The 21,641-nt window shown below is 49.9% G+C and overlaps 1 protein-coding gene and 1 pseudogene across 4 annotated transcripts in view; both read right to left on the reverse strand.

Moving 5' to 3' along the window:
• Positions 1–21,641, reverse strand: part of ESYT3 (extended synaptotagmin 3) — a 57,759-nt gene that overhangs the window by 35,063 nt on the left and 1,055 nt on the right. For all 4 annotated transcript variants that reach the window (XM_019934233.3, XM_019934232.3, XM_019934231.3 and 1 more), the window contains exons 2-3: positions 2,276–2,317; positions 788–922 (exon numbers count right to left, since the gene is read on the reverse strand). In XM_019934233.3, the coding sequence (XP_019789792.1) occupies positions 788–922; positions 2,276–2,317 (177 nt within the window). The remainder of the gene's footprint in view (positions 1–787; positions 923–2,275; positions 2,318–21,641) is intronic.
• On the reverse strand, positions 2,324–14,697 carry LOC141278507 (elongation factor 1-alpha 1 pseudogene; annotated as a pseudogene).

Below are 21,641 nucleotides of genomic sequence, written 5' to 3' on the forward strand. Positions count from 1 at the left end.
CAGCCAGAACCTTCAGGGCTCAGGTAAGCCTGATCTGCCGCCACTCGGGAGGCCAGCGGGGCACACACCCCGGGGCTGGCCGACAGCTCTCCTCAGGCTGGCCTGCCCTCTGCATCTGCTTCTTCTGGAGCTGACCAGATACCAGTGCCTCTGATGTGCGGGGTGATGGAGCTCACAGCGGCTCTGCCCGGGGTATGCATTTTCTGATGATCAAAATAACACTTTTACATCAGTGGGGCACTGAGGGGCAGAAAGAGTGGGGCAAGAGGCTGGAATAGGAAATGCAGCCTAGAATAGGGACATGATATTAGGTGTGTTCAACACACACACTTTTATCCTGGGTTACCAAGTATCTTCACAGAACTAGCCTGGGCTTATAACGCGGATAGCCAGCATCAACCAACAGGTAGAGAATTAGTCACTGCTTTGAGGCACTGACTATCCCACTCCACCGTGGTGAGTTCTCCCCAGCTGATGCTGAGGCTAGGAAGCGTGACTTGTACGTCTTTGTGTCAGGCTGGCTTCCACCACCACATGGCATGTTCTCTAAATTTTGCTTAAGAAGGGTGGAATTATTTCCCACCCCTCCTTTACCTTTTCTCTGAGCCAGGCTTCCCCGGAACCTGTAGAGATGGTGGTGATGGGACTAGGGGCTGAGGGGTTTAGCCTGAGGCCGAGAGGCTGGGAAGTGCAGGTGGGGAATGGGCCCCCTGTGAGTGACCCCTGGCAGGGGCTGGAGAAAAGCCTGCACCGTAGGTCCGGCTGCCCTGCCCGAGACAGCACTGACCTTCTGTCCGAAGTAGAGCTTGGAGAAGGTGAAGGTCCTCAGGTGCACGTTCTTCTCCCGGATCTTGGGCTCGAGTTTCTCCCGGAACTTGTTCTCTATGATCATGCTTAGGTAGGGCCAGATGTGGGAGATGACCTGGGAGGACAGGAAGGGGCCTTTGGTGGTCAGGTCTGTGCTCCCTGCCCCAGACCCATGGCTGCTCAGGGTGGCCCTTATGCTGCAGCACCCATCTGCCTGCCTGACCCCCTATCCCATCTACCCACCTATCCGTCCATCTGTCCATCAGACATCGGATAACTACAGCCGTGGTTCTCACTCTTACAGTTAGATCCCAAGATTGGCTGTCATTTCGCAGCCCACCATGAAATAGTCACCCGCTAAACTTAACATGATGAGGCCCTTTAGTTCTGTGCTGAAACATGAGCTACCTGAACAACACTGTGGTGTAAACAAGAAGTAGCACGTGCCAGAGGTTTAAGAAGAAAAGAAAAGAAAAGAAAAGCCACAGAAGAGAAATTTAAGTTGTTTCCTGTGGATTTAATTTTTTTTCTAGCAATCGGGGAAGGCTGCCTGTAGCTGAGTTCTGCAGCAGGATGGCTCATGGTGCTGGGAACCAAGTGTAGGACCTGGGGAGAGGGAAGGTGGTGGAGAGATGGAACCTGGTGGCAGAAGATGGTGAGCAGATGGTAAGGAGCGGGGAGAGGGAGTTGGTTGCGGGGGAGAGCAGCCCATATGTTCTGTTTGGGGCAAAGGCCTCTTCCATCTCTGGGACTTGGGCCTTAGTTTAAAGATGCAGCTCCTCCTTTACAAACCCTAATCAGAGGAGCCCAAAGGAAGTGCGGTTTCAGGGTTTAACGCCCCTATCCCTCTCAGGCCTCGATGAGCCAGGCATTGTGGTGTTTTAATTACCTCATTAATACTCACAACAACCCCACGAGGCAGGGACCATCATTATTCCCATCGCACAAAGGAGGGGACCAACTCTGAGACGTTAGGCAACCTGCTCGAGGTTGCACAGCCAGTGCCGCCAGATCCGGGCTGGGAACCCGGCGAAACCCTGGTTCCCTGATCACCAGGCTGCTTCGGTGATCAGGAGCTGCTGTCAACTCCCGAATCACTGCCTTCCTCTCCCCAGGATGCGCTGATCTTGGCCTGGTGGGCCTGCATTTTGCTCTGTGCTTCTCTGTACTTTTAAGTTTTCTGCTGTGGCCATGCATTAATTTCACAATAAAAAATAGTTTCTTTTTAGAAAAGAAAGTCATTGGTGATGAGAAGAACCCGGAGGGTGGGAAGAGCAAGCGACAGGCAGAAGGCCCCCACCCCAGCGACTAAGGGCCATCTCTGCTCCTCCCCGGGCAGGGCTCCCACCAGGACCGCCTTGTCCATGCGCTGCCCGCCCCGTCCAGGCTTCGGGTGACTCAGCCAGGGCTGCAAGGGAGGACGAAGCCTGGAGTGAGGCTGGTGCCCCCAGGCCCACCCTGACCTTACCTTGTTGGCCCACTCGACCCGCTCCACGTCCGGGAAGTGGATCTAGGGAACAGAAGCCCCGAGGGGAAGTTAGACTTGAGACCTGCCCGCCCTGCGGAACCAGGTGGGTTCCCACTCCCAAGCACAGAGCTGCACTGACTTACCCTGGAAACTGGAAGCTGGCCTGTCCTCAAGGAGTGCAGCAGGCGGCCAGGCGGGGGGACAACCAGCCCGAAGGTGCCCACGTGCAGCCTGACACTGACCTGACCTTGACCGCCAGCTCCTGGCTCAGGAGGCACAGAGGGGCAGTTCTGCCGCGACCCTCCGCCCTCCCCTCGCCCCTAGCCCACCTTCCCAGTGGAAGCGCAGAACCCCAACCCGGGCCTTCCCCAGGGTGACACCCGAGTTTGCTTCTTGCAGATTCTGTCCCCCTTATTCCCTTTAATGACACAAGTAATCATAGCCCCTGTAGAAAAAATTAGCAAATACAGCTAAACGAAAGGGAAAAGCTTTTATGAGAGAACGCCGCCCGGTGATAGCTGTCATTACCAGGTTGATGCGTTTCCTTCCAGTCTTTTCCAGAAACCAGTATGTGCAGTTTCCACAGAAATTGAGGTCACAGTGCTTTTTTGCAGGCTGCTTTTTTCACTTAATATATTGTGATTGTGCTGACTCCAGAGGTAACTGGTGCCAATATAAAAGGCCAAAAGGGGCACCGTGTTGTTTCTAGGGGCAACGGGGGAGTGGACGTGCCCCTCCTTGGCTCTCGGCCCCCCCGTCCCCGGCAGGGAGGCCCCTGGGCCAGATCCTATGGTCACAGCACAGCTCCCTCCAGGGCCTGCTGGGTGAGTCCCGCCACATCCCTTGGGTGGGGGGTGGGGCGGGGTCCCTGAGGGGAATTGACAATCCTGTCGCCTAACCATCGCGTAACCTGATTCTGAGGGTGCCGAACCCCCTCCCCACAAGTCTCAGTCTCGGAATATGTCTGCTGAGTGCACTACCCACCCCTTACGAGGGCCGCCCCTGCACCGCCACCAGGGTTTTCTGGGATGGACAGCGTAAGAGTGTATGGGTGCCCGGCACAGAACACGGATCAGTAAAACGGAAGGGACGGCCATCACTATCACCGTGCCGCAAGTCCCCGGAGGACGAGGCCAACTCCGGATCAGATCCGCGGTGGGCCTGGGACCTCCGAAGGTGGAGAAAGGGCCTGCCCTTCCCACCTGGGGGCTCGGAAGGCGCACTGTCCAGGGACTGAGTAAACGCGTCCATGCAGTTCACACACCTGGTGCAGTCCTGCCAAGTGCCAGGCCCTGAGCTAGTTCCGGGGATGCCCCGAGGGCCCAAACGCAGACCTAGGCCTAGGCCACTCGCCCAGGAGGAGACGGAGAGAGATTTCATTCTCTCAGGAGCAGTTTTTAACAGCCTTGACAGTTCAGGGGAGCTCAGTGCTTCTGAGACTCCTGGGACATGACGCCATTCGCCCAGCCTCAGTTTCCCCACCTCTGGGCAGTGTGGCCCATACCAACTTGGAGAAGCGTCTAATATTCCCAGGTGCTGCCAGAAAAATACTGCCTGGTTCCCAGAAGGGGAGCCAGCCCAGCCCAGGAACAGAAGGGAATCATCGGAGGAGTAGGGGGCCAGGAGCCAGGGTCAGCCCGGCCAGTTCACCACACATGCACTGCAGCTGCCCTGGGCCAGGTCCCAAGCTGGGTTCCAGCCAAGTGTAGGGTGAGACCCTTCCATTTCTCCCTATTACACTCACTGCCCAGCACTGAAGTAAAAACTCCTGCACGTGGGTCTGAAACAGACCTCTTTCTCCATGGTGATTGCTCCATTCACCACCCTCTTAGACTTCCCTTCTTCCAGGCAGCCTTTCCAGGTCGCTCAAGCTGGGGCTAGGTGTCCCTAGTACGTGTTGCTGCTTCTCCATCACAGCTTTCAACACACCTTATTAGAGCCGCTTGGTCTTCCACCTGCCTCCTTACCAGACCACAAGCTCTGGTGGGCTGACTCAGCCGTGCTTCCTGTTAGCACTTGTCCCTGGTGTATGAATGTCTTAATAACTATTTGTGGAATGAATGAATGTATGAATGAATGAATGCAAGGTCTTGTCCTCAAGGAGTGCTCAGGTTGGTGAAGGAAGCATGCAATTAACAGGCTATTCCAGTACAGGATCAGCACCAAGGTGGGGGAGGGGCACCGCCACAAAGGGGAGTTTGCTTACAGTGGGGCTGTCACTGGTGCCTCTGCTCCTCTTGTGCCCAAGCCTACGGGCTGGACCCCTCACACCCTTCCTGCTGTCCCAACACTGCACTTCCCATCCCGTCCCCACACACCCTATGTGCGTACCCCTTCCAACGTCCTCCACCCCCGTCCATGTGATTCTCACCCCGGGAAGCTGAGAAGCTCTGATCAGCTGAACCCTGGAAAGGTGATCCAGCTTTTGCCCACACTTGGGATCTAGTCAGACGCAGATTCCTGCACTGCCTCACGCCTACTGAATCAGTAGGCGTGGGCCTTCCAATTTATTTTTAACAAGTTCCTGGCGTGATCCTGAGGTTCAGTCAGGGTTGATGTGAGGTACCGATGACCTGCCCAACCCTGCATTAGAGTGACCCACACTCACCCTGACACTGAGGACAGCAATGGAATGCCCAGGGCCCACTCTGAGGACGTTGTCATGGTCTCTCCTGGCCACCCATGCCTGTATTTGAGGCTCCTGTCTAAAAGATTCCCCCAGAGTGAGTCTGAACCCCTGACCAGAGCAGCGATTCAGACAAAGAAAATAAGAGACCATCAAGACAGCTTATTCTGCCTTAGGCACCTGTAGGGCCTCCCTGGGTCCGAATCTCAGCCATGTCATCCCTCCCCAGGGAGCCAACACAAGGGCCGGGCCACCTTCTTTGTGACTGCCCCTGAGTAAGTCCTGGACCAGGGAAGGAAATGTTGACATTCATGGGGCAGCTGCTTACACCATGCTTCCTCAATTCCATGAAGACAAATGAGTCTGTTCTCCCATTATAATCTGGACCTTTCCCTACTCCAAATTCTCAAAGTTATTCTACTTTTTTTTTTGCGGTACGCGGGACTCTCACGGTTGTGGCCTCTCCCGCTGCGGAGCACAGGCTCCGGACGCGCAGGCTCAGTGGCCATGGCTCACGGGCCCAGCCGCTCCGCGGCATGTGGGATCTTCCCGGACCGGGGCACGAACCCGTGTCCCCTGCATCGGCAGGCAGACTCTCAACCACTGCGCCACCAGGGAAGCCCGTATTCTATGTTGTTATCTACTGGTTTTGTGTTTTAGTTTTCGCATTTAAAATCTGTCTGGAATTTTTTTTATAGCAGGTGAGATAGGTGCATAATTTCTCTCCACACTCTCACTAAGGCAATTTTTTTTAAACATCTTTATTGGAGTATAATTGCTTTACAATTTTGTGTTAGTTTCTGCTGTATAACAAAGTGAATCAGCTATATATATACATATATCCCCATATCTCCTCCCTGTTGCATCTCCCTCTCACCCTCCCTATCCCACCCCTCTAGGTGGTCACAAAGCACCGAGCTGATCTCCCTGTGCTGTGCGGCTGCTTCCCACTAGCTATCTGTTTTACGTTTGGTAGTGTATATATGTCCATGCCACTCTCTCACTTCGTCCCAGCTTACCCTTCCCCCTCCCTGTGTCCTCAAGTCCATTCTCTATGTCTGCATCTTTATTCCTGTCCTGCCCCTAGGTTCTTCAGAACCTTTTTTTTTTTTTTTTTTTTTTTAGATTCCATATATATGTGTTAGCATACAGTATTTGTTTTTCTCTTTCTCACTTACTTCACTTTGTATGACAGACTCCAGGTCCATCTACCTCACTACAAATAACTCAATTTCGTTTCTTTTTATGGCTGAGTAATATTCCACTGTATATATGTGCCACATCTTCTTTATCCATTCATCTGTTGATGGACACTTAGGTTGCTTCCATGTCCTGGCTATTGTAAATAGAGCTGCAATGAACATTGTGGTACATGACTCTTTTTGAATTATGGTTTTCTCAGGGTATATGCCCAGTAGTGGGATTCTGGGTCGTATGGTAGTTTTATCTTCACTAAGGCAATTTTATAATAACATACAAAAAAGGAAGGAAGGGAGGGAGCGAGGGAGGAAAAGAAAGAAGCCCATGTTTCCTCCTAACTAGTGAAGCTACTTCCCTCACACATCAGCTTCCCATGTGTACATTGGTGTGTTTCAGGACTTGGCATTGACCTCCATGGTCTGTTTGCCTGTTTCTGCATCAGTACCACACTGTTTTAATCTCTACGGCTTTACAATATGATCTGGGTAGGGTGATTCCCCTCCTTTTGCTTTTCTTTTTCAAACTGATTTAGATAATAGTAGGTATTTATACTTCCATATGAATTTTAGAATCATCTTGTCAGTCTCCCTGCCAAAATCCTCCTGAGATTTTGATTGTTGTATTCCTGAATATATAGATTAATTTGTGGGAGGACTGATCTCTTTACTACATTTTGCATCCATGAACAGAATATTTCCCTTTATTTATTCACATTTGATTGTATTCACATTTAGGATCATAACTTTTTTTTCTACCAAAGTCCTGTACATTTTTTGTTACTTTGTGGGTTTTATAGTTATTAAAAATGGTATTTCATTTTCTGGGCAACTTTTGTTGAAAGTTGTTACTAGTTCTAATTGCTTGTTAATTCTCATAGGTAACTTACAAACATTTATAATCTCCAAATAATAACAATTTTTTTCTTTCCGCTCCCCATTCTTATCCTTACTTGCTTCTCTTGGCCAGTCCTCTGGTACTACGCAGGCACACTGGTGATAGAAAGCAGCTCTGTCTGGTTCCTGATCACAAAAGAAAGTTTCTCCAGGGCTTCCCTGGTGGCGCAGTGGTTGAGAGTCCACCTGCCAATGCAGGGGACACGGGTTCATGCCCCAGTCTGGGAAGATCCCACATGCTGCGGAGCGGCTGGGCCCATGAGCCATGGCTTCTGAGTCTGCGTGTCCAGAGCCTGTGCTCCGCAACGGGAGAGGCCACAACAGTGAGAGGCCCGTGTACCGCACAAAAAAAAAAAAAAAAAAAAGAAAGTTTCTCCATTAAGCACAATTTTTGCTATAGATTTTGGAGGACAGCCTCTATCAGACTGAGGAAGTTCTTTTCAATTCCTAAATTTCCAAGAGCTCTCATTATAAATGGGTATTGAACTATATTCAATACTTTCTCATATCTATTGAGATAATCATGTTATTTTTTTTCCTTTCATCCATTAATGTGGTCAACTTAACTGATATTTCTTTCTAAAACAGGACCATCACTAGTTCCCAGGATAAACCCTACTGGAAATATTTAGCTGGCCTGATATTTCATTTAGGCTTTATACACTAATGATCCAAAGTGATACCTACAGCTTTTGCTCTTGTACAATTCCTATCTGGTTTTGGTATAAAGATTTTATGATAAATTGTAAAATGAGTGGGACAGCTATCCTTATCCTCCTATTTTCTGAAACAACTTGTAAATATAGGAATTATCTGATCGATGGAATTTAGCATATCTTACCTCTGAAACCATCTTAGCCTGAGACTTTTGTGGGTGGTAAATTACCATGTCTCTCTGTAGAGGTTAACGGTGTATTCAAGGTCTACTGATCTTAGTCTGGTAATCTTGGCATTTATATTTTTCTAGAAATGTGTCTAGTTCATCCAGGTTTTCATGTGTCTTGATATATAGTCATTTACAATATTTTGCTCTTTTAATCTGTTATATCTGTAGTTATTTCTGCCTTTTTTCATTCTATATTTTATTTTCTATTTTTTTCATGATCAAGCTTGACAAAGTTTTGTCTATTATATTAATCTTCTGAGAGAATGAACTTCAGTTGTTAATAATTTTCTTTCCCCTTTACCTTTAAAAATTTTTTGTTCATTTTCATCCCTATATTTATCATTTCCTTCCTTACTTCTTATTTCTTTGATCGAAATCTGTTGTTCTTTTATGTTCTTAGGGTCAACTCTATGAGTTTTAGAGTTGAATCATTTATTTTCAGTTTTTCTTGTTTCATGATAAATTCAAAGTTATAAATTCCCTTACAATTTTTAACAGTTTTCATCATTATTCATCATTATTCAGCTCTCAGTTTTTGTAATTTCCATTATGACTTCCTCTTAAACAATGATTTTTTAAAATAGTAATATTTTAAAATATCTAGATGCACGAGATATCTATACCTATTTTTTTTTACCTAATTTAACTTCTTTATGATCTGAACAGTCTGTAGGGTGGCAATTCACTGGAATATAGTGATAATTCCTTGGTGGCCTGGCACATGATTAATTTCTATGGTTGTTCCATGTATGATCAAGTTATTAATCATTTCCTTTTAATAGTCTTTCGCTTACTTTTTAATAGTCTTTCGCTTACTTTTGCTTACTTTTTGTCTACTTGATTTTCCATGTTCAAAGAGGAATATAGTGATAATTCCTTGGTGGCCTGGCACATGATTAATTTCTATGGTTGTTCCATGTATGATCAAGTTATTAATCATTTCCTTTTAATAGTCTTTCGCTTACTTTTTAATAGTCTTTCGCTTACTTTTGCTTACTTTTTGTCTACTTGATTTTCCATGTTCAAAGAGGAATATAGTGATAATTCCTTGGTGGCCTGGCACATGATTAATTTCTATGGTTGTTCCATGTATGATCAAGTTATTAATCATTTCCTTTTAATAGTCTTTCGCTTACTTTTTAATAGTCTTTCGCTTACTTTTGCTTACTTTTTGTCTACTTGATTTTCCATGTTCAAAGAGGAATATATGAAAATTTTCAAGCCAAAATGCTGACTTATCTACTTCTCTATGCAGTTCTGTCAGCTGTTGGTTTATATTTCAGGTTTATATTATGCAGTACATATATGACCATGATGATTATATCTTAATTATGGCTCCCTTTATGAGCATATAACATCTTTCTTTGTCTTAAAGATATATCCGAGTTACAGTCTATCTTGTCTAAGATGAAAATTGCTACTACAGCTTTCTTTTGCTTCAAAGTTACCCAGTTGTATTTTTTTCATCCTATTTTCAGCCTTTTTGAGTTCATGTTATTTAATACTCATCTTAATCCTTTATTAGACCCATTTTCCAGATAAGGAAACTGAGGCTGAGAGGTTACTTAGAATCACCAGCTGTGGAGTGCTACAGCTGTGACCCAGATCTACGTCTGTCTGTGCTTTTCCACTCCACCACTCACTCCTCTTAAGAAAACATTACATACCACTGTTTTCCTCTCTTACAGAAAGTCTAATTGGACAGAGGACTGCCCTCATGGGACCTGAGGCTTCACCGGTAGGCCATGCTTTCTAGCTAAGGGTTCCACAGACACTTTCATTTGATCCTCCTCATGCTGTATAAAGTGAACAGCAAAGATGCAATTATCCCTGTTTTACATATGAGGAGAGGCTCAGAGACTAGTACTTGCCAAGATCAGTCAGGTGACCAGAACTCAGATTTTCTCACCTGAGCCCAGCCTTCAAATCTTTCTCTCATCTGTTTCCCCTCCCCTTAAGCCATCTGAAATATCAACATTTGAAGTCCATTTCTCAGTGTTTTTCTAACCTATCTCTTTTGCATTTAAAATTCCATCGCTTTAAACCTCAGTTTTCTCAACCACAGATGGGTACAATACTACCAACTTCACAAAGTTCCTGAGAAAACTAAATAAAACAATGCATGTAAGGAGCTCAGTACCCTTCCTGACTCAGAGTAAATGCTCCAGAAATGGTGATTCTTGATGGAAGTCGTACAGACCTCAGAGGTACGAACACTGACACTTCTGACCTCAGGTACATGCCAAGAACAAGATCGCATGGGCTGTGTGTCCAGTTCTGTCTGACCCAAAGCCTGGCAAATTCCCTGGGTCTCCTAGTGCCTGCTGCTCTGCACTTTGGGAGACCACTGAGAAGGCGGAACAGAAGATGAGAAGAGGATAACACAGCGCAAGTGGTTGAGGTGGAGGGGGAAGGACCACGTAGATTCTTGTTTCTCTGGCCTCCGCTGATTGGCTGAGAGATCTGTGCCCCCAGATAATGAGTCACAGATAGGCTGGGCCCAATGCCTGTGAGGCTCCACGGGAAACTCTGCCCAATGCAGGAGCTCCACAGTGAGGTGGGGCAAAGCAGCCCGGTCAGAGCCTCTCTGTGTGACTTTCCCTCGCCAGGTAAACAAAGGGAAGGCAGAAAAAGACGCCACATGGCTCACTGTCAGACTGAGTCCTAAAGTCACTTTTGTACCAATTCCCATGAGGCTGGGGGTAGCCGGGAGTCCTTGGGACCAGCTAGGAAGAGAGACACTCAAACCACCAGGCAACGCAAAGGGCTAGACTCTGAGTTTGAGCGATTCTCAAACTTTTCTGTATAAAAACACCACCTGGAGAGCTGGTGAAAATGTGGATTCTTGGGCTTCTCTGGTGGCGCAGTGGTTGAGAGTCCACCTGCCGATGCGGGGGACACAGGTTCGTGCCCCGGTCCGGGAGGATCCCACATGCCGCGGAGCGGCTGGGCCCGTGAGCCATGGCCGCTGAGCCTGCGCGTCCGGAGCCTGTGCTCCGCAGCGGGAGAGGCCACAACAGTGAGAGGCCCGTGTACCGCAAAAAAAAAAAAAATGTGGATTCTTGGTCGGGGCCTGGAAACTTGCATCTTTAACAAGTTCGCCAGCTTGTCCTGATCCTGGCGGTGGAGGATGTGGAAGCATGAGCACACAGGGCCCCCCAGGCTAGAGGACCTGTTCCAGCCCTGGAACTAGGTGGCTTTTCTGCTCCCTGGGGTTCCTGACCAAGGCTAGAGAGTCACAGCCTGTGTTTCCAGCTGTCACTCCTAGGAGAACATCAAATTCCTACCAGCAGCCTATGGCCCTCAATTCTTTTACAAATCTTTTGGACCACAAAGAGCAAAGGGAGGCAAAAGCTAACAGGTGAAAAACACAATATCACAATTCTGCCTAGCCTGAGGCACTGCCCTTGCCCCTAGAAGGTGTCCTCACTCCCTTCCTGCAGCCTCAGGTTTCTCCTGACCGAGAGGAGTGAAGCTTCTCATTCCTGTGCTGCCCATAGGATCTACAATCAAGGAGATAATGGACAAAAATCTACTTCTAAATGGAGACCGAGCTCTGGAAGGTTCGTCTCCATAGAAACATGAACACTCTTCTGACTGACGTAGTACAGGTATGAGCATTTCCCCAAAGCAGGCCTGGAAAATTCGAAAGTTGTCGGGGCCGTGGTCAAATCACCAGGATCTCAGATGCTTGCTATTCCGCCTGCAGGAGCCCTCGGGGAAGTTTCAGCAAGAAGGGGCCTCAGTCTGCATGGAAGGCCTCCCTAAACCAACACAGTCATGCTTCTTTAGTGCACTTGGGCCAAAGCCTTCCAGGCAAAGTGGGCTAATAATTTAATGATGGCGTTTTCAGACATTGTCAAGAGAGTGGTGGTAATGACAGCTTAGAGAGGAGAGAAAGATTGGAAATCAAACTGAGTCTAAGAATTCCAGACTAGCAGAGGCCACCAACATGGCCCACATCGGTGCTTCCCTTTGGGTGGTCACGTGCTTTATTTCTTAAACTCTTTAGGAAAAATGATTCCATAGCAGTTGAGGAAATGGAGCCAGAGTGACGGCTGCATCCCGTTGGGGGGTGGGGTCCACAGATGGGCTGGGGTTTGAGAAGCCTGGACAGGAGCTTCTGGCCACCAGACCCTCTCAGGAGGCAGGGGGATTGGAGAGCTTCACTTACAGAGCTTGCCTGTCACTAGGTGACCCCTGCTTGCTCCCTCACACAGGGACGGTGGCTCCTCCCGTGGAAGCAGGTGTGTATGGACACAGAGAGACACACAGACATACAGAGGTGGGTGGACACACACATGCAGACATACACACCAAGATATACACAGACACACAAAGACACATGTACACACACAGACGCACACACACGCAGAACTAGAGACCCATCCACAGAATCACATGTACATATGTACAAAGACCCAGGTACACACCCTTTTTGCTAGGAAAAAGAAAAAGAAAGAAAGCCTCACGCCTCTGTTCCAAAGGGCTTTTTTTTTTGCGGTACGCAGGCCTCTCACTGTTGTGGCCTCTCCCGTTGCGGAGCACAGGCTCCGGACGCGCAGGCCCAGCGGCCATGGCTCACGGGCCCAGCCGCTCCGCGGCATGTGGGATCCTCCCAGACCGGGGCACAAACCCGTGTCCCCCGCACCGGCAGGCGGACCCTCAACCACTGCGCCACCAGGGAAGCCTGGCTTTTTTTTTTTTTCAAGATTTTTTTTTGATGTGGACCATTTATTGAATTTGTTACAATATTGCTTCTGTTTTATGTTTTGGTTTTATGACCATGAGGCATGTGGGATCTTAGCTCCCAGACCTGGGATCGAACCTGCACCTCCTCCACTGGAAGCGCGGAGTCTTAACCACTGGACCACCAGGGAAGTCCCGCAAAGGGCACTTTTTTTCTCATTAAACTTTTTTAATGGGTCTCAAATTCTGTGACAGATTTTTGATCAAGTTGTTTCCATTAAAAAGTACTGATTTTAAAAACTAATAACTTAAACTGCCACACACAAAACAAACGGTCCACAACACATTCTCCTTTCCTTCGGAAGGTTTTAGGATGCGTTGTTATCATTAACCAGTCTTTTGCTATTAAACTTAAATGGCCAATTGGACAAACAGTTCTGGGGCCGTTCTTCCACCACTGATTAAGACTGGGGTGGCAGGTATTGGGGATAACGTTCATTTAGCCTTCTGAGCTTTCTGGGCAGACTTGGTGACCTTGCCAGCTCCAGCGACCTTCTTGTCCACTGCTTTGATGACACCCACTGCAGCCGTCTGTCTCATGTCATGAACAGCAAAAAGGCCCAGAGGAGGATAGTCAGAGAAGCTCTCAACACACATGGGTTTGCCAGGAACCATATCAACGATGGCAGCATCACCAGATTTCAAGAATTTGGGGCCATCTTCCAGCTTTTTCCCAGAATGACGATCAATCTTCTCCTTCAGCTCAGCAAACTTGCAGGCAATGTGAACTGTGTGACAATCCAGACAGGTGCACAGCCAGCACTGCTTTGGCCTGGATGGTTCAAGATAATCACCTGAGCCGTGAAGCCAGCTGCTTCCGTCGGTGGGTCATTTTTGCTCTCACCAGCCACACTGCCATGATGAACATCTTTGACAGACACGTTCTTGACATGGAAGCCCACACTGTCCCCAGGAAGGGCTTCACTCAAAGCTTCATGGTGCATTTCAACAGACTTCACTTCAGTTGTCCCGTTGACTGGAGCAAAGGTGACCACCAGGCCAGGTTTGAGAACACCAGTCTCCACTCGACCCACAGGGACAGTGCCAATACCACCAATTTTGTAGACGTCCTGGAGGGGCAGACGCAAGGGCTTGTCAGTTAGGCGAGTTGGTGGCGGGATGCAATCCAGAGCTTCAAGCAGTGTGCCTCCACTGGCATTGCCATCCTTACGGGTGACTCTCCACCCCTTGAACCACGGCATGTTAGCACTTGGCTCCAGCATGTTTTCACCGTTCCAGCCAGAAATTGGCACAAATGCTTCTGTGTCGGGGTTGTAGCCAACTTTCTTAATGTAGGTGCTGACTTCCTTTACAATTTCCTCGTATCTCTTCTGGCTGTAGGGTGGACCAGTGGAATCCATTTTGTTAGCTCCAACAATTAGCTGTTTCACACCCAGAGTGTAGGCCACAAGGGCATGCTCACAGGTCTGCCCATTCTTGGAAATACCTGCTTCAAATTCACCAACGCCAGCAGCAACAATCAGGACAGCACAGTCAGCCTGGGATGTGCCTGTAATCATGTTTTTTTTTGTTTTTTTGTTTGTTTGTTTGTTTTTTTAGCGGTACGCGGGCCTCTCCTGTTGCGGAGCACAGGCTCCGGACGCGCAGGATCAGCGACCATGGCTCACAGGCCCAGCCGCTCCGCGGCATGTGGGATCCTCCCGGACCGGGGCACGAACCCATGTCCCCTGCATCGGCAGGCGGACTCTCAACCACTGCGCCGCCAGGGAAGCCCTGTAATCATGTTTTTGATGAAGCCTCTGTGTCCTGGGGCATCCGTCATGGTCACATAGTACTTACTGGTCTCGAATTTCCACAGGGAGATTTCAATGGTGATACCACGCTCGCGTTCAGCTTTCAGTTTGTCCAAGACCCAGGCATACTTGAAGGAGCCCTTCCCCATCTCGGCAGCCTCCTTCTCGAACTTTTCAGTGGTTCTCTTGTCGATGCCACCACATTTGTAGATCAGATGGCCAGTAGCGGTGGACTTCTCTGAACCTACGTGTCCAATGACAACGATGTGGATGTGGTCTTCTCCTTTCCCATTTTTGCTTAGGTTTAGCGGTGGGTTTCACGACACCTGTGTCCTGGCGGCAAACCCGTTGCAAAAAAGCCCAAAGGGCATTCTTATACACGCACTCCTGCCGACTCAACTGATGTTGCCGACCCCCTCCCCACCCGCAAAGAAGAGAGAAGACCCTTTTCCGGTGTCCTGCAGGGATGGGACACAAGGAGGCCGCGCTGGGCTGTCGTCCTCCTGAGACAGGCCCTGCTCTGTGGCTGCCTCTGCAGTGGTTTCTCCTCTACCAGAAAACGGTCCCTCATTTCATTCGCTTTTCTCCTGATGAAGCACTGACTTTCATCCCTTTTTTTCTCTGTTCTTGCGAGGTTAACATTTAACCATGAAAACTGCTTTTAAATCTGCCCAACTCTTCTGCTTAACATCACCCTGCTAAAAGTGCCTTAAGGGAAACAATTGCTTTGCCAGCTTGGAATTCTGTCTAGCACTGTTCTAGAATCCATAGATTCCTTAACAGCACACCCAGCCTGAGAACTGGCCTGAGTCGGCTGGACCCAGCAGGACGACAGAGCAGATAAAACTCCAAAGAGAGTCATCGGTGAGGAGAATGCGGGTGCCAGGAGCCTGTCACCCTTGCTGAGGAATAAGGGCTCGGAGCAGAGACGGACTGCCCTGAGCTAGCTGCAGAGTCGTTTTGAGGAGACCTGGGTGTAATCCTAAGTCGTCAGAGAGTTCAGTGATCCAGTGAGGTCTGGTACAGCCTGGAGGGTAAAAAATTTATCCTCTGGGCTTCCCTGGTGGCGCCGTGGTTGGGAGTCCACCTGCCGATGCAGGGGATACGGGTTCATGCCCCGGTCCGGGAGGATCCTACATGCCGTGGAGCGGCTGGGCCCGTGAGCCATGGCCGCTGAGCCTGTGCGTCCGGAGCCTGTGCTCCGCAATGGGAGAGGCCACAACAGTGAGAGGCCCGCATACCGCAAAAAAAAAAAAAAAAAAAAAAAATTTATCCTCTTACTTATAAAACTAGTAAAAGGCCAAACATCATCATCTGCTTCATCCTCCTCCTCTGTGCTGATAAGGCCAAGGTGAGGTGGGAATGAGGATCTTTAAAGTCCTTAAGTTTTGACAGGTCGGTTTAACGTGTAATCTGTGTAAAGAACTGGAGAGACAGGGACTGAGATTTACATTGCAGACGTTCACTGTGGCATTCATGCCACAGATTTTTTTTAATAAATTTATTTTATTTGTATTTATTATTTTTGGCTGCGTTGGGTCTTCGTTGCTGCGCGCGAGCTTCCTCTAGTTGCGGCGAGCGGGGGCTACTCTTTGTTGCACTGCACGGGCTTCTCATTGCAGTGGCTTCCCTTGTTGCAGAGCACAGGCTCTAGGCACACGGGCTTCAGTAGATGTGGCACGTGGGCTCAGTAGTTGTGGCTCGTGGGCTCCAGAGCACAGGCTCAGTAGTTGTGGCGCACAGGCTCAGTTGCTCCGCGGCATGTGGGATCTTCCCGGACCAGGGCTCGAACCCGTGTCCCTCGCATTGGCAGGCGGATGCTTAACTACTGCGTCACCAGGGAAGCCCCACAGATTTTTATTGAATGCCTATATGAACTGGGCACTGAGCGAGGAGCTGAGTGTACAGACAGGAACAAGAAACACACCTGTAAAGAACATTCGATCTGGAGGAAAAGTGGACATAAAAATAGGTAAGTGCAAATCAACACGGGAAGTGGAGTGGGTGTGAGAGAAGGGTTCCAGTACGGGTGACTGAGCTTGGACTTGAAGGAGGAGTCAAGGGAGTCAGACTGACAGATCAAGGGAGAAATTCCAGACAGATAGAGGAAACACCACCCACCTCGGCCTGCCACAAAAACAGGGCAAACTGGGACATAACCAAAATAGTGATGTTACAGAAATGGTCAGGTAACTTCTGGTCTATTCGTGTTAAGGATATCATAATCCTTAAGAATGTTTTTGAAGGATGTCTGTAAGACAATGTTAAGGACATAAAAACAAAAAATTTTTCAAAGGTACAAGTTTTCAAAAGACTTTTCATAGACCTTTTATACAAAGGAAGTGCACCCAAACATAGGGTGTACCTCCGGGTGGCAGGAATGTAAATGCTTACTCTAATATTTACTTGTAGACATTTCCAAATTTTCTAACATGGGGATATTTGCACTTTTATAACCGGAAAAATGAGATTTTTAACCAGTTACTTTAGAAAGTAAACACAGTATGGGCAAAAGAATGGAGTGGGTGAATCTGGGGTCTTGAAACACCCCGTGTCCTGGCTGAGTTCCTTGGTTTTTCACTGTGAGCATTTCAAGGACCAGTGACCCCGGGCACACTGGGATGGGACTTCTCAGTCCCACCTGGCATCCTACAGAAAGAGGGTACACCGGAGCTGAGCCCTGACTCCCAGTGTGGCCCAAGGGACGCAAGTCTCATCCCCTTGACTTGAAGTGACAGGGTGTTTAAAGAGAACAGGGCTTTGTCCCTTTAATAGTTCCCACTGGGGCAGGAAACATCTTAACTGTCTCTTCTCTATTTGCCATAGAGGAAGGGGAGTGGGGAAGCACTTTCCTCCAGCTCGTGGGGACACTTCTGGGCTATGAGCTCTAGGTTTCCTGAGATTTAAAAATCCTTGGGACTCTGCCAGGAGAAGTAACTCTGAATGGCGGGGTGGGGGGAGCAGGCAGAAGGGCAGGCAAGGCCCCAGTCCCCTGCTCCTCTGTGTGGCTGGGTGGCGGCCTTCACGGGTCATCGGGGCGCAGCTCACACCTCCCAGTGGCTCCCCCAAAGTCACTGGGGACATTCCCACAGAGGGGCCGGCTCTGCCTGCTGTCTCGGGCTCAATGAGCAACCCATAAACATGGGGCAGATCGTCCACAGATCCGGGAGGCAGCCTTGGAACTCCAGCCAGGGCCCAGGCCTCGGGGGCGGGGAGGCATCAAGCAGCAAAAGTTACCCCAGGAAGGGTCTTGAAGAGCCCAGAGCATGAAGGACTGACTCTGAAGACCAGACGGGAAGTTTCTGGAGCACTAGAGCTGGAATTCCATGAACGGAACCCCAGGAAGGGTTGAGGGCCAGGCAGGAGTCTCCGACGGGTGCTGCCCCCGGCAGCCGTCCATCCCTGGAGCCATGTTTGCTGCTGGGCCATTTGGTAATGAGTTTCGTATTAGAAAAAGGGAGAGTTAGGAGGCCTGGGAAATTGAGGAGGATACAGTGACAGCCCCCCTGAGCATGTACTCGTGCCAGGCTTCGAACAAGCAGCTTTTCAGACTCAACTCATCGCAAATGCATGTAGAAACTGAGCCTTCGAGGCCGACAGCTAGGTGAGTGGTGGAGCTGGGGTGTCACCAGCTCTGTGGGATCAAGGGTTCCAGTTTGGTCACTGTGCTGTCCACGGCCCCCAGCCCTGGCAAGGTGGGCTGATCGAAGAGGCTCCTTATTTCTTTCTTTTTTTTTTTTTTTTTGCGGTACGCGGGCCTCTCACTCTTGTGGCCTCTCCCATTGCGGAGCACAGGCTCCGGACGCGCAGGCTCAGCGGACATGGCTCACGGGCCCAGCCGCTCCGCGGCATGTGGGATCTTCCCGGACCGGGGCACGAACCCGCGTCCCCTGCATCGGCAGGCGGACTCTCAACCACTGTGCTACCAGGGAAGCCCGAGGCTCCTTATTTCTTGAAAAATATGTCTAAAAACTGAGTGAGAGGAACATTCGCATGTAAACAGCAGGCAGCAGCCGCTCCCCTGTTCAGAAGACGAACTGCCTTCTCTCCATGTGGCCGGGCCACGTCCACAAGTCAAGGGGCTCCCCAGCATCTTCACGCGTCACCCCTTCTAAAGCAGAAGAATCCTTTCCTTGAGCTGTATGTTCCATGGAAGGGAACCAGAGGAGGAGCAGGTCTCTCAAGTTGGACCAGAAACAACCCCCTTTAACAGGTTTTTACAGGTGGGGACAAGGAGACCCAGTGAGGGAAAGCAACTTCTCTGACCACCCGGAGGCAGCAGCTTGGAGCGAAGTGTTGAGAAGGAGCCTAATGGGGCTGGAAAGAACAGCTCCATTGAGAACGGACCGCTGTGGCCTGGCAGGGGAGAGCGATGGCCTCTGGGCTCTGGCTCAGCCTGGCCTTGGCCTCCGTCCCCTCACAGGGACTTGGTGCAAATTAGAGCAAGGTGCACACACAGCCGGGCGAGCAGCAGGGGGGCTGGGATCCACCCTCACGCGCTGGGTGCTGGGTGATGACTTGCATGGCTGCGAGGCCCTCAAGACCTTTTCTTCAACCCCCTGACTACTGGTTAATTAGTAAAAATACTTCTCAAAGGAGGTCAGAAGCCATCAATCCCCATTCATGCAAGAACACCAGTTCTTAAAACAGGAAGAAGGTGTGCTGAAGGGTCCACGTGTAAGATAGAGACACCGTGCTCTGAAATTGTGGACAAGGGTCACTCTGTCCCTACCACACGGGAGCCACGTCCCTCCGTCTTCATAAACAGTGTGTGTCCTCAGGAGGCAGGGAGAGGCCAGAAGAAGGATATTCAACCAAGTAGGTTCCAGATTTTCCACATCATCCTTGGGCTTGGAAACCTTCCTGAGGCGGGTCCAAAAGCCCACATTTACGTCTACGTGCGTGCTCTTCCAGGTGTTCACACAGACAACCCACTTCCCCAGACCTGCATCACATTCTGGATTCCCAGTCCCAGTAATGGGCACCCAGCTCCCCAAATCAGAAAGCAGAAGGCCCTGATCCCTCCCTCACTGCACTCTAGAGGCCACCAAGCACCTGGAGTCCGCCTCCGCACAGCTCTCACCCTCAGCTCTTAGTCTCCACTACGGCCATCTTGGCTCAAATCACTTTCTCAACTGGTCTCTTTCCTCCAGCTTCACTCCTCCCTGCATGCTGCTTGTTCCAGGGCCTTTCCTAAACCTTGCCCAGACTCCTTTCAGCCTTCAGAATCAGCCCCAACCTCCATCAGACCTGCCTCAGTTTGGCCCCTGTCCCTCAGCCTACACCGCACACGTCAGCCAGGCCGAACCACACAGTGGCCCTCAGATACCAGCCGCACGGCGCCTCCATGCTGTGCTCGCAAGCCCCCTTCTGCTTGGACTGCCCTTTGTGGTACCACTGCCTCAATCTCAAAGGTTATCCAGGCCCTGGCTCAGCAAACTGGCCAGCCAAGCCTGCCAGAAGGGTCTGGAGAACATAGGAGGAGGCCAGGCCCTTCCCAGGACCCTGCCAAGGAGGCAGGAGGCTGTGGTCTGGGGACAATCTGATGTGGAAACCAGGTAGGGTGCCCTTCCCTCCAGGCCTTTGACCCCGGACTGGACCCTGTTCAGACTCCTGTTTCCAGCTTCCCTGAGACCTCTATGGAACCACCTGTTACACATCTGCCTCCCGCCCCAGACTGCCCTCTTGGGAGGTGAGACACCGTCGTCTTCCTCTGTGTGTCCCTGCACCCAGCTGGGTCAGGCCTGGGGTGTGGTTTATGGGGTGAGAACCAGGAGATACTGTCTTGTGCTCTGTCTCATCCATCAGGCTGAGCTCCCTGTTGGCTATGTCCACGTAGTTCCGGGGACCCCTCCCCCAAGAGGAGCCAGAACGGTTTCTATGGCATTTGTGGGTGGGGGGTGTTGGGGGATTGGGGGTGTCAAGGCCCCTACAGATTCTGATTCTTACCCCAATTTCAGAAACGTTGCCTTTGCATACAGCTAAGTGTCTGGAGGCCTCCCTAACACCAGGAGGGGCAGAAAGAAAGGGATGTCACTTGGTGAGGTATCACGGGCCCACCCTCGTGGGCTGAGGCTGCCATGGGGGTCATGACAGAGGTCTGACAGGCAGCCTGGGCTCCCTCAACAGTGAACAAGGAGTGTGAACAGGTCCAAGCCTGCTCTCTGTGTCCACATTTTCCACGATCACAAGCCATCAATCCCCTTTCATGCAAGAAAACCGAGGTCTGGGCGAGACAGGCCCCAAACACTGTCTCCATGGCTGCTACCCAATATATATGCAAACCTATTTACAAAGCTTTACTGTCAATTCATATATTAGTATTATGGGCTAAATTCTGTTTCCCAAAATTTATATGTTGAAGTCCTAACCCCCAGTCCCTTAGAATGTGACTGTATTTAGAAATAGGGTCTTTATAGAGGTGATTAAGTTAAAATGAGGCCATTAGGGTGGGCCCTAATCTAACCTGACTGATGACCTTATAAGAAGAGGAAATTCAGACACAGGTAAGTATAGAGGGAAGACCATGTGAAGACACAGGGGAAGATAGCCAACTACAAGCCAACGAGAGGCCTCAGAAGAAACCAACCCTGCTGACGCCTTGATCTTGATACATTTCTGTTGTTTAAGCCACCCACTCCGTAGTACTTTATGGCAACCCTGGAAAACTAATGCAATAAGGCTTAATTTCTCTTTTAACATAAAATAAGTATACACAGGCCTTTCTAATATCTTCTCAACCCACTTCAGATGTTACTGTCATGGGCAAGTGTGAGGAACCTATAGCCTGGCTGGATTTTAGAGTACAGGCCTCAAGCCAGGGGAAATGAGGGGTCTGGTGGCCTCTGGACACCTCTCCCTGTGTGCCTGAATGTTTCTGGAAGAAATCAGAGACAACCAACACCAGTTCATCATCCAGAGAAGGGGGTTTGCTGCAGACCAAGTCTTAGACTGAATGCCCCTCTTGCAGTTGGTGGCCCAAACTCACCTGATCATAAGACTCACTGAGGTTCCTCAGTCCCACCTGGGGGTTGTGAGGTGAGGCCTAAAACTTGTTTTTATTAAGTGGGCCAAGTGATTCTCAGGACCCAGAAGCCTTTGAGAAGCCATAGTCCAGGCCATTCCACACCAGGAGATGGTTTTGTAGCTGTAGAGTGTGAGTGTGTGTGTGGGTGTGTCTCGGTGCGTCTGAGCATCTCTACCAGGCGAGGGAGCGAGAGAAGCCCGCGAGCCAGCGCGGCGGCCGCCGGCCTCTCCC

Source organism: Tursiops truncatus, chromosome 4 (assembly GCF_011762595.2).
Source record: "Tursiops truncatus isolate mTurTru1 chromosome 4, mTurTru1.mat.Y, whole genome shotgun sequence".
In the NCBI taxonomy this organism is placed as follows: Eukaryota; Metazoa; Chordata; class Mammalia; order Artiodactyla; family Delphinidae; genus Tursiops; species Tursiops truncatus.